The following is an 18,441-nucleotide window of genomic DNA, read 5'->3' on the forward strand; positions in this document are numbered from 1 at the left end:
GTCTATTCTAATGTAGAATTTGACTATTTTTTTCGCCATCAATTTGCTTACTTTTAAACTTGATTTTGAGTATTGTGGGATAATACCAATGTTTTTCTTGAATTGTGTGTGTTCTATTTCAGGGACAAGACCACCTTTGATAAAAAATTTACCCAAACCTATTGAGAATTTGATGACGCGCTGCTGGTCCAAAGACCCGTCTGAGCGGCCTTCCATGGAGGAGATTGTGAAAATCATGACTCATCTCATGCAGGTAATCTGTTAGGAAGTTTCCATACATTTTCTACTGGTTATTTTGTCGGGGCCTCTAGTAGCAGTCTCTGTTGTAATAATAATAAAATAATAGTTCAATTATTTTAACATATACATTTGACCCTTGATACTGTTCGAAATAAGCATCACAATTTGCGAGTCCACATTCATGTTTTTCACCTCATAGAGACACATTGAAAAGCAAAATTGCGAGCGGACGTAACACGCTTAAGTCACATCAGGACACATAAGTCGGAGGCAGAAGCAGAGCTAGTCTGTTGATTACGCAGGAAGATGGCAAAAGTATGGGAAAAATTTCAGGCTGAAATGAAGGCGAGCACCAATGCGTGTAATCATCGTAACATGGACCTTGCTCTCCGCCGGACGCCCATTGCGAGGTTGCATAGGACCTGAAACAAGGCAGTAGCACAAATCAGTGAGAAACATGTTTGTGTGCGTAGGGTGTGCATATAGCTAGATCTCTTAATTATGATGACCGTTGAATTTGTGGCCTATTTACCCAAGTGACAATACAGGATATGCCTGTGACCATAATGACATCATACAGTGTAAGAATATTTGTCTCGTTCCACGTCAACTGCTCTGAGCTCATAAGTGCACAGCCATCAACCTACTTTTGTCACTTGGAAAAATGCTCATTATACAGGGGAAGTTGCACCAAGGCTGTTAATACCTTTTTTTATATAAATTAATGCCTTGGAAAGGCTAAGTTTAAACCAGTGCTTCTCAATTATTTTCTGTCACGCATATATATATACGCATATATATATATATATATATATGTGTGTATATGTCATAATTTAGATAACTATTATTGAGAGGATCTCGAAACTCAGTTCTCTGTGGTGCAAATATTGACGATATGGCAAATATTTACTATATATGTTTGACATCAAATCTCTTCGTCGTAGTGACGTCATCCGTTACTGCGTTCCGGTCTGAGAGCGTCTGCTAAATTGCTAACATAGCCGTCGTCTTATTTTATGTTTCTATACATAATGGTTGTAATACAACATTTCTGTTAATAGCTGCTGGCTCTCCGCCCAAACGCGGTTTGAGTCAGACTTCTGTTAAAAGTCGAGCATACATCGAAGCACTTATTACTCTGTAATTCATTTTAGCGATAAGCACGCTTAGCGCCACCCCGTTCGCCGACTCATTCAGAACGGTTCTTGTTAGCGGGGTCGTTGTTTATTTGTCATCGCGCAGCTCGTTGCTGCTGCTCTGCACGGACTTAGTTATGGTACAAATAAAGCTCATACTGCTGTGGCGCAAGATAGCTTGGCGGCTAGTATTCCAGTAGTGGCGAAAGAAATTACTTCCGGGACAAGGCAACGCTTTCTTTGTTTTTTTTTTTAAATCAGTACTGCGAGACCTACTGCGTGAACTACAGGCACAAAGCGCAACTTGAACGATCTCGAATTTGCGTTGTCTGAGATTGCAATTTTGGTTCCAAAACCATACATCGTTCAGCCGTACTACGGCGGGAAAAAAAGCCTATTTCCCAGGGTAACAGTGCCCCCCACATCATCGCGCCTCCGCCCTCCCCCACTCCCGACTATTTGAAAAACAACTGGTTTAAACTGATGTCTACTCCATTTGTGCTTGAAATTTCCCCATGGAAAATGTTTCTAGACAGGAAAATAGTTTGCTGCTCTGTTGTGTTAATGTAAGAAACTGACAATTTTGTTTACATTAAGAAGGAACCCAGTTGGCCGTTTGTGAAGTAAATTTTTTTGGGTTTTTTTTTTTAAATAATTGCACTTTCACCCAGCAAAAATCAATTTTATCAAAATATTTACTTTTGTAATAGAATTTTCAGTTAGATACAATTGAATACTATATTGTTCTACTGTATGTGTTTTAATCTGTGTTCCAATTTACTGCAAATTTATATTACATCATATATTAAGTGCTTTGTTACAGCTCCAGCTACGGTGAAATTTGCTAAATTAAATTGTTTCTTGCTAAAGTGCAGTTAAGTCCTTTACTACATGCATCATCCATCATCCAAACTGCTCAACACCAAACTAATATATTTTATAACAGCTAACCCACACGGAACGTGAGAGCCGCACAAAAGGTGGCGCTCTGCAAACTGTTTCTCATTCATTTATATGATATTATTTAATTAAGACACTCACAACAGAATTGTAATAAACAATAATATATAATAATAATTGTACGAGACAAAATACCTTAATTTGGCACTCGATAAATCATTTTATGACCTCATTGTCAAGAGCGCCTCAAAGCACACTTTCAAAATGACGGCTCTTGTATTTCAAAAGGCTTCTTTATCCAAAGCAGGTGGTATATATATATGTATATATGTATATGTATATATATGTGTATATATGTATATGTATATATATGTGTATATATGTATATGTATATATATGTATATATGTATATGTATATATATGTGTATATGTATATGTATGTGTATATATGTATATCTGTGTATATATGTATATATATGTGTATATATGTATATATATGTGTATATATGTATATGTATATATATGTGTATATATGTATATGTATATATATGTATATATGTATATGTATATATATGTGTATATGTATATGTATGTGTATATATGTATATCTGTGTATATATGTATATATCTGTGTATATATGTATATATATGTGTATATATGTATATGTATATATATGTATATATATGTGTATATATGTATATCTGTGTATATATGTATATCTGTGTATATATGTATATATATGTGTATATATGTATATGTATATATATGTATATGTATATATATATATATATATATATATACACACACACATATACACGTACGTACGTACATACATATATATATATATATATATCTATATATATCTACATATATATCTACATGTGTGTATATATATATATCTACATGTGTGTATATATATATATATCTACATGTGTGTGTGTATATATATATCTCTACATGTGTGTGTGTATATATATATCTCTACATGTGTGTGTGTATATATATGTATAGCTACATGTGTGTGTGTATATATATATATAGCTACATGTGTGTGTGTATATATATATATAGCTACATGTGTGTGTATATATATATATAGCTACATGTGTGTGTATATATTAGGGCTGGGCGATAAACCGAAAATTTACCGTTACCGAAATGTATTAGAATGACCGACATCATTTCGCCCATGTCGGTAAATTCGGTGCCTAAAAAAAAAAAAGAAAAAGAAAAGTCTTTTCTGTCTGCAGCGATGTTCATGCCTCTTTAAGACGGCTCCAGCGCATGTAGTCACGTGACTCATGCGCTGCAGAAGAATGTAAACAGAAGACGCGTTCGTAGCTGGTGATTCAAATCCTGAAGCGGCTGACACGGCTGCAGACGAAGTAACGTTAGTTGAAATTGTTCCTGTCGCGCTTGTCCCGAAAATAAATTTGACATCTGTCGTTTGGAAATGTTTTGGGTTCCATAAAGACGATTTTTGAGCAAAAGAACATGAACTACAAAGTGCGTCGTAAGCACCTGAAACAGCGCGTTCAACCTTTTCTTTTTCACCACCCACAACACAACCATGCTGTTGACTTGGAGCTTGTGCTAAAAGTTCAAAGTGAGAAGCAAGGTTGGACAAGTGAAAACAGTCCACTAATGGAGGCGACACCATACGAGAGAACGTCTCAGTGGTGGACGCGATAGCCTAGCACATAGCTAAAGATAGAGCTCCTCTAGTTACAGTGGAGCGCACAGGATTTAAACGCCTCTGAACGTAGCCGACAAGAGGTACGAAAATATTTGCCGCAAACAGCACTTCCCGATATGGACAACATCGGGACGGGAGCTTAGACATGTCAAGCATTTTGCATCCACATCCGACTTGTGGTCGAGTCGCAACATGGATCCCTGTTTGAGCCTGAATGTGCATTACATAGACAACAAGTGGCGAGCGACTCCGCACCGGAGTACTCAAGACGGCACATTTTCCTGATGAAGCACACTCATTTATTTGGCATTGGCATTCCATTGACATTTTTTTCATTTTGTTTACAGGCGACTAGCGCCTTTGTACATGGCATTATTTATATTGTTTACAAGATACCTTTACGCAAATCTAGGCCTTTGCAAATGGCATTACAGCATCTCGGCACAATATATTTACATAAAAAGATTTTGTGAGAGGTACCCTTTTTCTCCTGTTCTATGTGACATTGTTCAAGTCATGCAAAGCATGCTATTTTGAATGTTTATTCAAATTATTTTTGTACTTCTGTTTTTCATTGAAAGTAATGTGTACCAGTTGGTCAATAAAAAAAAAAGCAGTTAATATGCATTTCCTGCATTTATTTAGATTTTGGTCCTCAGGGGGAATGTATCGTGCATTTATCGTTATCGAGGTAAAATTGCCCAATTTATCGCGATATTGATTTTAGGTCATATCGCCCAGCCCTAATATATATATATATATATATATATCTACTTGTGTGGGTGTGTGTGTGTGTGTGTATATATATATATATATATATATATACACATCTACGTGTGTATATATATATATATATACATCTACGTGTGTGTATATATATATATATACATCTACGTGTGTGTATATATATATCCATCTACGTGTGTATATATATACATCTACGTGTGTATATATATATATCTAGCTGTGTATATATATATATATATCTAGGTGTGTATATATATATATATATATATAGTAGGGCTGGGCGATATGACCTAAAATCAATATCGCGATAAATTAGGCAGTTTTACCTCGATAACGATAAATGCGCGATAAATTCCCCCTGAGGACCAAAATCAAAATAAATGCAGGAAATGCATATTAACTGCTTTTTTTATTGACCAACTGGTACGCATTACTTTCAATGAAAAATAGAAGTACAAAAATCATTTGAATAAACATTCAAACTAGCTTGCTTTGCGTGACTTGAACAATGTCACAAAGAACAGGAGAAAAAGGGTACCTCTCACAAAATCTTTTTATGTAAATATATTGTGCCGAGATGCTGTAATTCCATTTGCAAAGGCCTAGATTTGTGTAAAGGTATCGTGTAAACAATCTAAATAATGCCATGTGCAAAGGCGCTAGTCGCCTGTAAACAAAATGCTAAATAGAATGGGAAAAAAAATGTCAATGGAATGCCAATGCCAAATAAACGCATGTGCTTCATCAGGAAAATGTGCCGTCTCGATTACCCTGGTGCGCAATCGCCACTTGCTGTCTATGTAATGCACATTCAGGCGCAAACAGGGATCCATATTGCGACAAGACCACAAGTCGGATGTGGATGCAAAATGCTTGACATGTCTCCGCTCCCGTCCCGATGTTGTCCATATCGGAAGTGCTGTTTGCGGCAAATATTTTCGTACCTCTTGTCGGCTACTTTCATGAGGCGTTTGAATCCTGTCCGCTCCATTGTAACAAGAGGAGCTCTATCTTTAGCTATGTGCTCGGCTATCGCGTCCACCTCTGAGACGTTCTCTCGTATGGTGTCGCCTCCGTTATGGGCTGTTGTCACTTGTCCAAACTTGCTCCTCACTTTGAACTTTTAGCACAAGCTCCAAGTCAACAGCATGGTTGTGTTGTGGGTGGTGAAAAAGAAAAGGTTGGACGCGCTGTTTCTGGTGCTTACGACGCACTTTGTAGTTAATGTTTTTTTGCTTAAACATCGTCTTTATGGAACCCAAAACATTTCCAAACGACAGATGTCCACTTTATTTTCGGGACAAGCGCGACAGGAACAATTTCAACTAACGTTACTTCGTCCGCAGCCGTGTCAGCCGCTTCAGGATTTGAATCGCCAGCTACGAACACGTCTTGTTTACATTCTTGTTCAGAAGGGAGGAGTCACGTGACTACACGCGCTGGAGCCGTCTTAAAGGGGCATGAGCATCGCCGCAGACAGAAAAGACTTCTTTTTCTTTTTTTTTTTTAGACACCGAATTTACCGACATGGGCAAAATGATGTCGGTCATTCTAATACATTTCGGTAACGGTAAATTTTCGGTTTATCGCCCAGCCCTAATATCTAGGTGTGTATATATATATATCTAGGTGTGTATATATATATATCTACGTCTGTATATATATAGCTACGTGTATATATATATATATATCTACGTATATATATATATATATATATATCTACGTGTGTATATATATATATATATATATATCTACGTGTATATATATATATATATCTACGTGTGTATATATATATATTTATGTCTACGTGTGTATATATATATATATATATATATATATCTACGTGTGTATATATATATATATATATCTGTGTGTATATATATATATATATCTACGTGTGTATATATATATATATATCTATGTGTGTATATATATATATATCTACGTGTGTATATATATATATATATATATATATATCTACGTGTGTATATATATATATATATATATATATATCTTCGTGTGTATATATATATATATATATATATATATCTACGTGTGTATATATATATCTACGTGTGTATATATATATAGATATATATATATCTATATATATATCTACGTGTGTATATATATATATACATATATATATCTACGTGTGTGTATATATATATATATATCTACGTGTGTGTATATATATATATATCTACGTGTGTGTATATATATATATCTACGTGTGTATATATATATATCTACGTGTGTGTATATATATATATATCTACGTGTGTGTATATATATATATATATATATATATATATATATATATATATATACACGTGTGTATATATAGATATATATATCTACGTGTGTGTGTATATATATATATATATATATATATACGTGTGTATATATAGATATATATATCTACGTGTGTATATATATATATATATACGTGTATATATATATATATATATATATATATATATATATCTACGTGTGTAGATATATATATATATATATATATATATCTACGTGTATATATATATATATATATATATATCTACGTGTGTAGATATATATATATATATATATATCTACGTGTGTAGATATATATATATATATATATATCTACGTGTGTAGATATATATATATATATATATATCTACGTGTGTAGATATATATATATATATATATATCTACGTGTGTAGATATATATATATATATATATATATCTACGTGTGTAGATATATATATATATATATATCTACGTACATCTTCGCGTGTGTAGATATATATATATATATATCTACGTACATCTACGCGTGTGTGTATATATATATATATATCTACGTACATCTACGCGTGTGTGTATATATATATATATATATATATATATATCTACGTGCGTGTGTATATATATATATATATATATATATATATATCTACGTGTGTATATATATATATATCTACGTGTGTATATATATATATATCTACGTGTGTGTATATATATATATATATATATATATATATATCTACGTGTGTATATATATATATATATATATATATGTGTGTGTATATATAAAAACTATACTAAAACAAATACATCCAAATGAAGAATTTCCTGGAAAAAAGTCAAAACTAAATAAAAAAAAATAACCGTTTACCGGTGGGTAAGGGAGAGACCATTTACTTTTGCAAAAAACAAAAAAATGAGAGCATGAAGCAAACCAAAACTAATACATGTTTAAATGATAAGCTTCAGCACAGGAAAAAAGTGTTGTCATCATATAATTTGAACACAATTTTTCTGGGGGAGGACAAATACAAAATACAGAATTTCTTCAACATTGCATGTTTCTGGAATAAACAAGCCCTTACCTCTGTTGACTTTGTGTGATAATATTTTGCGGATTGGATGAAACCAAACATTTTAAAATAGGTCTGATAAATGTGAGGGGGGGGGCGAACAAGTCAGGGTAAGAGCAAATACTTTTGTCATGGTAACACTGTAGAAAAATAAATATTATACTCTACTTTCCTCTGCTGTCTGTTTGCAGTACTTTCCAGGATCTGAAGAACCCCTGCAAACTCCATATCAATATTCTGACGATGGACAGAGCAATTCTGCCGCTAGCTCGGGTACATGAATAACCTTCAATTGTATGTCACCCCCCTGTGTGAGGTCAGACGTGAGGTATTTTTTTCGTCCGGATGTATAATTTATTGCCATTTAAAAGTTAGGGGTGTGAGAAATAGTTAATTCTAAGACTCAATGCAAATTTGGAATAAATAATTTTTAGTCAATCATCAATGGATTATTAATGTAATAATATAATGTCTAATTCAATGTAGCAATATATAGTGTTGCAAGTGCTAAGTATTATTCATGTTTTAAACGACCGTGCTAAATATTGGGCCCCATTGCATAGAAGCCTATAAGTTTAGAAAAAAGAAAAAAGGTTTTATAGAAATGTGGGAACACAACTACATGAGCACCAACAACTACCAACGGAAAACTGCTATTTGTATTTGTATTTATTTGTTTTTAAATGTATATAGGGGCAGTGCATATTAATAAAACAGTTTCCTGTAAATATGACAGAAAATAGCCAATGGCTAATGTGGCAATGACAAAACATCGAACACTTCACCCATGGTGAGGCACAGTGGTGGCAGCATCCTTTGTTCTCGCCATAGTTTTGCTTATGTTGGCAGACATAACATTTAGTGTAGGAGAGATTCTGTTCAACTTTTGTAATTTTTTTTGTCCTTGGAAAGCAGGTTCATACGTGGACAGCACTGGCAACAAAAGTGACGCGAACATCGAACGCAGTGATTCTCAAGGAAGCAGCGACACTATAAAGATCACACCACAGTTTGCGCCTTACTTCAAGCCAAAGGCAAAGTCATATTTAAGACTTAATTTTTATTTTGAAAAAAAAAAAAATTGAACAAGCAGTTCCAAATTCAGTAACTCTAATTTTGGTCTTTCAGGGAGACTCTTTGAGATCGTTGCCTCTTTCCAGAGGAGGTAGTTTTGAGAGTCTGCCTGCTCCAACACAGGGCCTGACATCCTCAGACAATAAACGAATGAGTGCTGACCTTTCAGAGCTGGAGCCTAAGATGGGATTTGTACCAGCAGGTAATATAAGACAGTTTAAGATTGAAGACTTATCTTATTATTATTAATATTATTATTATTATTATTATTGTTATTTCGACTTGATCAATGATATTGGAAGGAGGCCTTTCTGATGACCTTTCAGAGCCAGACCCGTATGAAGGGGAAAAAAATAATTCGCTGTGAATGTTGTCAAACATTGCCACTTCACAGCAACTGGAATGAATGAGATGCATGTTGCCCTTGCAAAAACTAAACTCTGCATGTGTCTTGGCCTGCCTTTCCAGTCCAGTTGGCTTTGAGTGTTTCATAGTCTGCACGCTAGTTGTGTATGCAGCCGTATGCATATGCATGTGTGTATGTTTTTGCAGCACGCCCGCAGTATAAACGAGGCCATCGTAAAACAGCATCTTTTGGCACCATTCTGGATGTTCCCAAGATCGTCGTCACAGGTATAGCTGGATTGCTGAGCCTCCTGCTTGGGTTGACTCGGTTTGGGTCAAGATCTTGGCTTGCTCTGCTCTGACTCTTTCCTCTACTGTGTGTCACTCCTTGACAGAATGTGAAAAAGGTTCATTACAGAATTTAAGGGGTGGGGGGGGATCTTCATGAACTTGTCCTGGAGTTGCACACACGAAGCTGCCTTACATTGCTGTGCTTTTACAAAAAAAAATAGAACACATGTTAGAATTGGAGCTTTGCCAATTCAGTTTGAATATGTTTGTCAGCCAGTTTGATAATTGCATTAGATAAGATATTTATTCTAACTTGGGTCATGCATGTCCTTTGTCATGGTGGTAGCAGATCATGGGTAAAAAGCGTGCATTTGTTCTTTGCACTTTTGCTTGGCCTGGGTTTTGTGCACTGAAGACAAAAAGAAGTTACACCCAACTCTACACTGACTCTGTCCTGTCATTATTGAGAGGTTCTCGTGTTTAAAAAAGCGAAGACAGAACGGAGACAGCTCTGATAACTGTCCTGTATGTTATAAATAGCGACTCATATCAGTTGACATTTTATGTAATTATTTTTGGCAGGTTCCGTTTAACACAGTGGTAGTTTTCATTTTGGTCTCTACCTAAAATCAATTTGTACTATTAATATAAATAAAAATTGGAATAAGCAACGGTAGGTATGAGAACATTATCATTATTTGAGCCGCTTCTCCTCACGAGGTTCGTGGAGGTGCTGGAGCCTATCACAGCTGTCTTTGGGCAGTCGGCAGGGTACACCCTGAACTGGTTGCCAGCCAATCGCAGAGCACACAAAGGTGAACAACTATCCGCGCTCACAAACACACCGAGTGGCAACCCCATTTATTTAAAAAATTTGGGTTACATGAATTCAACCTCAAACATGAGAATGTACTGTACTTGAATAAAATTAATAAAAAAAAAAAAATCATAGCAGCGCTCAAGACTCACGCTATCTCCTCCGGAATGTTGAAAGTCCATCAACTCGGCAATTTGTGCCCACGTACGGAGCTTTTCGCGACAACTCTCATTCAAGTGAATGACAGCAATGCGTGCGCATGTGATTATTATATATATACAGTAATACCTCGCTACATCGCGGTTCACCTTTCGCGGGTTCAGTGCTTCGCGGGTCTAAAAAAAATTAAAAATATCAAAAAATATTAAATATATTATCTATAGCCGCTACACCGCCTCCTACATCCCTTACGCCACCTCCTATAGCCACTACACCGCCTCCTGCAGCTTCTCCTGCATCGTCTGTGTCAAGCTCGCTTGTAGCGAGGTGAAGGAGGAGGACCCAAAATGCACGGAAGCCAGGCAAGGGTAACTTAAAAGGAATTTATTGAGGGAACTTAAGAGGGCAAACCAGGTGCTGGGAGAAAACAAACTGACGTGACAAAGTGCAAAATAACGAAGAGGAACTAAACGTGACTAAACAGAACAAAATGACGAGAAAAACAGGCACAGTGACAAATAACTTATGCGCGTGAACGAGAACGATATCGGGACTCGGCCATGACAGTCAGGGAAAGGAAGCAGAGGGAGCAATGTTCCGACGCCAAGCAGTCGTTCCTGAGCGCTTAAGTAGTCCTGGTAATTATGAAGTCAATGTGAAACAGCTGCGTGACTGACGAGGAACTGGTGTGTGGCTGGTGGGCGCGTCTCTCCAGCCATCATGACACGGGACGGGAACGAGCGCTGGAGGAAACGCCCCCACTCAGCTGGGACAACAAAACAAAGACATGGCATGACCGAAACGGGACGTGACAAAAACAAACAAAGACCTGACATGACTGACACGGGTCATGACAGTCTGCGGCGTCATCCGAGGAGCAGTAAAGCTCTTCATGCCCCTGTGCAGTCATTCATCGTTATTACCTCATCGTACTGCACAGGTCTTTTCATCAACTGCGCTTAGAAGAACTTATTGTAAGAGGTCAGTTAAATGTTGTTTTTGTTAAGTAGGCGAGGTAGCGGGGAGGACCCAAGGATGCGGGGAAGCCAAGGCACGGTAACTTGAAGGGAGTTTAATTAACGACAAAACAGGAAGGCAAACGAGGGGCCTGGACAAACACAAACGTGGCGGGGTGCGAAAATAACAGAAGGTGAACAGAAGGTGACTAGACCGAAAAGTGACGGGGAGCAAGGACAGTGACAAGTTACAAATGAACATGAACGTGAACGGGATGAACGAGCAATCGGGGCAAACGCGTATACAGGGTGTAGCGGGAGCAATGCACCGACGCCAAGCAGTCGGCACGGGGTGTTTAAATAGTCCGGTAATTAACAGTACAAATGAGAGTCAGCTGGGAAGCTAACGGGGAAACGCTGTGTGCGTCTCATCAGCCGGGCGAGACAAGGCGGGAACGAGCACTGGCGGAAAACGCCCCCACTCAGCTGAGAAAACAACACGATAGCATGGCATGGGACGTGACAATAATACTAATCAACAACCCTAACATGACCGACACGGGTCATGACAGTTTTATTGTTTGATTGTTTAACACAAATCTCTCTCTCTCTACACCCATTTTCTATATGGTATGGTAGAATTTTATTCATGTACAGGTATTACTGTAATCTTAAACCCCCAGAAATAGAAATTATAAATGTTCATTTGTTGCGCAAAACGACGGACTAATTATGTTAGCTAATTGTAGTGTTTGCTTGTTTTTGAAAGCTGATAACGATAATTGGTTGTTCGTAAGTAAATTGTTCGGTAGAACAGTGTTCCCTCAATTGTTATTGTAAACAGACAACATATTTTACAGGTTTTTTTTTGTTATAACATGAATGTCACTCTCTCTCTATATATATATAAATATTTTATTTATTTTTTAGTTTTTTTAAGCATTTTTGAAGGTGCGCCGCTACTTCACGGATTTTCAGTTTTCGCGGGTGTACTGTATTTGTATTTTTTTACCTTGAGCTTCAATATTTATTAAAAGCACCATCAGTATCACAAAACTAAACCCAAACGACCATCCTCACAGGAATTGATTTTGAGTGCTGAAAGTAGTAATAATAGAAACAGTGTAGGTACATATTGGTCAGCAATTAAATGGTTAAACAAGCAGTTGATTCAGTTTCTTTGTCAAGAAGTGAGGATCCCCCACAAAGACTAAGCTCATACTTATCTGAGTCTGTCTGCCCCTGTTCATAGCCACATGTCAGCCTCAGAGGCGGCGCTCTGTGCAGGATTTGCCAGGAATCGGCACAGAATCCACCCAGGTAAGTCCCAACACTTTTTTGAAGCAGTGGAGTCTGTTTCCTCTAACATCATGTACAGTCTCTCGTCGAACAAAACAACAGTCGTTTATGTCGTCTTGCAGGGAAGTAGGAACAGTAGCCGATCTTCTAGTCCCAGTATGAGGATGATGCCACCTGAAAAGGCAAACAGCAGAGGTTACTTCTCCCCTGATGACCCCACAGGTATTTATTACAGCTGTTAGATTTAATGAAAAAATATGTAACACGTAAACTCACAATTATGTAATAGTTGGTTATTTAACAGTGGTGGTACAGGAGGCAGATTCCTTGAGAGATTCCTCCAGTTTCAGTACCAGTGCAGTCATGACAACTTAGAATGTCTTTCATAGATACCAACGGCTCAGACAATTCAATTCCAATGGCTTACCTCACCCTTGATCACCAGCTGCAGGTACACTTTCTGTTTTTGTTCAATAATTTTGACGTTGCAATCACTTTCTTCTTCAAATACATAGAAAATACACATTTGCAATGTAATTGGTAACCATAGCATATATTTTATTCCAGCCACTTGCTCCTTTCCCCAACTCAAAAGAGTCCATGGCCGTTTTTGAGCAGCATTGCAAAATGGCGCAAGAATATCTAAAAGTACAAACAGAGATCGCCCTGCTAATCCAGAGGAAGTAAGTAAAGCAATGCTTTCAAAATTATGCAATTGTCTTTCTTCTAAATGAGGCAAGTTTACCAAAAATGCAATGGTTTCATTTGAACTGAACAACAATGCACAGTACTAAAGGTATTCAAAGCAACACCCAATCTCCATATTACGAGTAATTTCACCATACCTCACCAAATTTTTCATTTTATTTTAGCTTATTTTACACAAGAAAAGGACTGTTAATATGTTTGATGCATCACTCAAGCTAAATTATTAACATAAAAGTGTTGTTTTTTTGGTCCAAAATAGTTGATTTGGGTGAAACCAACCCATGTTCTACTGCTAATTACTTACCAAAAATTTAATAACGCAGAAACAATCTGTTTTGTGGAGAGAGGCTAATCTTTCAGTGGTAGTTTCTTTGGGATGGGATGGAAATTAACAACATATTTTTGTCAGATTCCTTGAATAATCAAAAAAAATTTTGAATTTTTAATAATATCCAACATTCGTCCTCTTCTAGTCACCTGCATGAACAGTAATTATAAATCCCACTCAAGTAGCTCTGATCGGCCAATCAAAGGGCAGAAAATTGTGACATTACTCTGAGCCTTCCCGATGGCACTGATGATTCAAGTTAACCTGGGTAGATTTCATTTATTTACATGGCAACGCATAGAAGCTCAAGCCTGATTGGACAATAAAAAAAAGAACCCACATACAAATGAACGCTGTGCACCGAAGACACATGCTATGAATGAATACAATTTCACAAAAATGAACGATCGGATGTGAAACGACACATCCGTTTAATCGATGTCTGCCTCACTCTCCTGCTCATCGATAGGCACTGGACTGGTGCACATCGTTGCAGGCCACACAGACACATTTTTATAATTTATTGAACGATTGAATCTATATAATTAACAGAATAATTTTGCCCTCAAAATTCCCAAGGCCATTTTATTTGTTTGAATATTATTTTTATATCTACCTGTATGGAGTGAATCTGCAATAACCGAACCGTGAAGTAGTGAGGGACCTCTAAAAACCTAACTGTAAACCTGGTCTTTCGTAAAACGAGGTACCACTCACCTGGTCTGCTACTACAAATGAATAAAGTAACGTTCTTATTATATTTTCCTCCCCATCTGTGAAGAAAGGAACTTATTGCTGAACTGGACCAAGATGAGAAGGACCAGCAGAACACGTCCCGTCTGGTGCAGGAACACAAAAAACTACTGGAAGAGAACAAGAGTCTCTCCACATACTACCAGAAGTGCAAAAAGCAGCTGGAGCTGATCCGGGTCCAGCAACAGAGGAGACAGGGGACTTTGTGATATGTACTCCCGCCATCCGACATAAACAAAAGTGCGTGTGCGTGTGCGCATGCACGCAAACACACGTCCAGTCTAGTCCTGTCCAGTCCTGGTGCCCTGCATGTCACACTGTAATGTCTGCCTCTGTCCTGCAGGAAGGTGTCTTCTGTACATATATTTGCACATAATCACAGTGTAATCTGTGACTGCAGACCAAACAATCACTGCATCCCAGAGCCGACAGGGCTTCGGTGTGGAGTTTTGCTTCTATTGCAGCTGAATGTGACAGCAGGTTGGTGAGGGTGATTTGTGTATTTTACATGTTGCTCTCAGGGCCTCTTGGCAGACCAGTTGATGTTTTTTCATTCCTCAGCATTCTCTGGTACCCTTTTAGCAGCCTATGGCGAAATCACCCTTGTGAATGAGAAAAAAGCAAGGCTACTCTTCAGCAACATGAGCGCGTGCAGAATTCATGGAATGTTTCAAATAATTGGAATCTGTTTTATGAAGTGCGTGTGGAAACCCTGTTATGCAAATCTACACGACTACTTTTTTTTTTGTGTATTTATCTTCTGCCTCCCCTTTTCCATTCAGCGTTGTCCCTGGCAGAGACCATGATGAATTACTCCAGGGACATGACATTCAGTATTTGGTTCGAAGAATGTTGTTTCTTAGTCATGTACGTTCCTTCTAGAAAGAACAAGTCTCTTTGGGCCCACCTGGATGCAAAAATTACAAGCTTTCAGCACAAAGAAGAGATGTGGATTTCACATTTAAAACATTTTTTGTAATTGACCTAAATGTTGTTTTGATTATAAATGTTTTTTGTCTTTTTTTATTTCGTAGTCATTGTTTGGTTTATGACATTTTATGGGGTGCGGGAATTCTCATGTAAGAGGCTCATAGAGGCCCATACATCATACAATTTTTAGTTCACATGTTGCCTTAGAACGTGCCTGCATTTTAAGTGCTTGACTTATTTTATGTGACAATTAGTGAAAAAGAAGACCTGAAAAGACAATGGAATGGACATTGGATGAAACCGCTTGCGTGTTGCAAGTAAGAGTAGTGTATGCTTTCCTCTTGCTATGCACCTAAAGAATAATGGTATTGTACACAAATGTAGTTTTAATTCTCTAAATTCTGATCCCTTAAATATTTTTGCACATTGAGTTTTATGTCAAGTACAAATTTTATTCATAATTTTAAACACTTGGCAAGTCATTCAAAAAAATAAAATGAATTTAGTTCATATATGTATGAATCTTAAACTTTCGTGGCGTGAATTATTTTATTTTTTTTATCCATCTGACATTCACACAAGTCCTCAGCAACTTACAGTGTGTGTTTTGGGTGAAAGTGAGACGTCATGAATAAACTGAATTGTGGAAAACGTTATAACAGACAAATATGCATTCTTTTTTGTCGTTAATGCATATATATATATATATATTAGTGCGGGCAAGCGATTAAAATATTTTAATCATAATTAATGGCATTTTTTCAGAGTTAACACTTAGTTCATCGCACATTTTTTATTAATTGTAAAAAAATCCCTCCCATTTTTCTGTATATTATGTATATAATTCCATATTTTATTCAATTGTAATACCATTAATATATGAGAATTCATTTTTTTTTTTTTTTATGCAAATACTTGTTTTTTTAAATTGAAAAAACAAAGCATTCGACTCACACAAAGTCATACAAAACAGCATCTCAACAGCCTTTCTAAGGGATCAAATTGGAGTAATACAAGAAATCTAAAATGCCAACAAAGTCCAAATGAAATGGGTCAAAATAATGGGCTGTCACACCGAGGTAGTTGGGGTTACTGAGAGAAGTCCAGTAATCACCGGTGAGCGCGACTGCTTCCGCCTTCTCCGCTTCCTGCAAGTCTTGAATGCGGATTGCAATAGTGTATCTCGAGGACAATTCGTAAGTGCGGTCGTTGGACGAAATGCGAAGTATTTCAGCCAGACCTTCGTCCTCCGAGATGCGAACACGCAGTGGCCACCAACTTGGCTATGGCTTCGGCGAGCCTCTTTTTAGTTAATCCATCCATCGGTTTCTGTCGCAAATTATCCATGGATGCCTGGGTTTGACAAGGGGCTGGAGAATTGGCATCAGCGGCGTGCGTGGCCATCAAATGGTATTTTAAACTGCGTGCTTGGCCATCAAATGGTATTTTAAACTGCATGTGCTGTGATGGCAGTTCAGTTCACGATGGGAATACTCACTTTGCTCTTATCAATGACACCATTAGGGAACTTAAAAAAAACTTGCCGTTTAGAATTTAATTTGCGTCATTTTTACCACTCACCCGGAAGAGGATTAGGGACATGAATGAGAAAAAAAAAAAAGATTGGAAGGATTCTGACTTTATACTCAGAATTCTGACTTTAATCTCAGAATTCTCACTTTATTCTCAGAATTCTCACTTTATTCTCAGAATTCTCACTTTATTCTCAGAATTCTGACTTTATTCTCAGAATTCTGACTTTAATCTCAGAATTCTCACTTTATTCTCAGAATTCTGACTTTAATCTCAGAATTCTGACTTTATTCTCCGAATTCTGACTTTAAAGTGAGAATTCTGAGAATAAAGTCAGAATTCTGAGAATAAAGTGAGAATTCTGAGAATAAAGTGAGAATTCTGAGATTAAAGTCAGAATTCTGAGAATAAAGTCAGAATCCTTCCAATCTTTTTTTTTTCTCATTCATGGCCCTAATCCTCTTCCGTACACCATGATGCTTTTAGTTCTATAAACCGGCGAAAACTCCACACAGCAAGCCCATGCAGGCGTATCCTAAATTCCGCGTGCGTGATGTTTTTTTCCGGTCTCGCAAGATCTGGTAAGGTGTTGGGACTTTTTCCAGCGTCAGCGCCCGTCATAGGACTACATTGTTTCTTAGGCCAAGATGAGTCTTAATCGCTCGTTAAAAAACTTGACGGCGTTAAAAGGGGGTTCGATTAATCCCAGTAATAACGTGTTTTTCTGACACCTTTAATATATATATATATGTTATATTTGTGAGAAGGCCAGCCACAACTCCCAGCGTGGAGGCCCCCCTTGAGGTAACACTGGAGCTAAAATATATAAGAAAAATGATCATGCTAAAAGACAAAGAAGCTAAAAATTAAAAGACTAATATAAAACAACGGAGCTAAAATATATAAGAAAAATTATTATACTAAAAGACAAGCTACAAACTTAAACTTGCTTATCAGCTTATAACTGTTTCGTGCTCCTCACGCAAAATCAACATTTATGTGGTAAATGCCACACAGCATGACATTTTAATGCCTTTTAAAACTGTGATAGGAAGCATACAGAGGGTGACAAACTGTTAACCATTGCAGTCAGAGGAGTACCAGATAAATTCTGTTGCTGAAATTCCTCGGTCTCCCCCATACTCTTCCACCACACCGTCTCAAG

The 18,441-nt window shown here is 37.0% G+C and overlaps 1 protein-coding gene across 7 annotated transcripts in view; it reads left to right on the forward strand.

Annotated features, from left to right (window-relative positions):
* map3k7 (mitogen-activated protein kinase kinase kinase 7) overlaps positions 1 to 16,272 on the forward strand; it is a 48,711-nt gene extending 32,439 nt beyond the window's left edge. For 3 of the 7 annotated variants that reach the window (XM_088286193.1, XM_088286194.1, XM_088286195.1), the window contains exons 9-18: positions 123 to 253; positions 8,275 to 8,356; positions 8,996 to 9,117; positions 9,212 to 9,359; positions 9,710 to 9,790; positions 12,978 to 13,045; positions 13,147 to 13,246; positions 13,414 to 13,475; positions 13,592 to 13,707; positions 14,842 to 16,272. In XM_088286193.1, coding sequence (XP_088142319.1) covers positions 123 to 253; positions 8,275 to 8,356; positions 8,996 to 9,117; positions 9,212 to 9,359; positions 9,710 to 9,790; positions 12,978 to 13,045; positions 13,147 to 13,246; positions 13,414 to 13,475; positions 13,592 to 13,707; positions 14,842 to 15,022 — 1,091 coding nt within the window. In that variant the 3' untranslated portion in view covers positions 15,023 to 16,272. Of the gene's footprint in view, positions 1 to 122; positions 254 to 8,274; positions 8,357 to 8,995; positions 9,118 to 9,211; positions 9,360 to 9,709; positions 9,791 to 12,977; positions 13,046 to 13,146; positions 13,247 to 13,328; positions 13,476 to 13,591; positions 13,708 to 14,841 lie in introns of those variants that run through there. The other 4 variants (XM_088286196.1, XM_088286197.1, XM_088286198.1 and 1 more) reach the window with 4 other exon arrangements.
* The last annotated feature ends 2,169 nt before the right edge of the window (positions 16,273 to 18,441 follow it).

The sequence above is a fragment of the Idiotropiscis lumnitzeri genome, chromosome 21, assembly GCF_059441095.1.
Source record: "Idiotropiscis lumnitzeri isolate Australia: NSW breed Sydney's pygmy pipehorse chromosome 21, RoL_Ilum_1.0, whole genome shotgun sequence".
NCBI lineage: Eukaryota > Metazoa > Chordata > Actinopteri > Syngnathiformes > Syngnathidae > Idiotropiscis > Idiotropiscis lumnitzeri.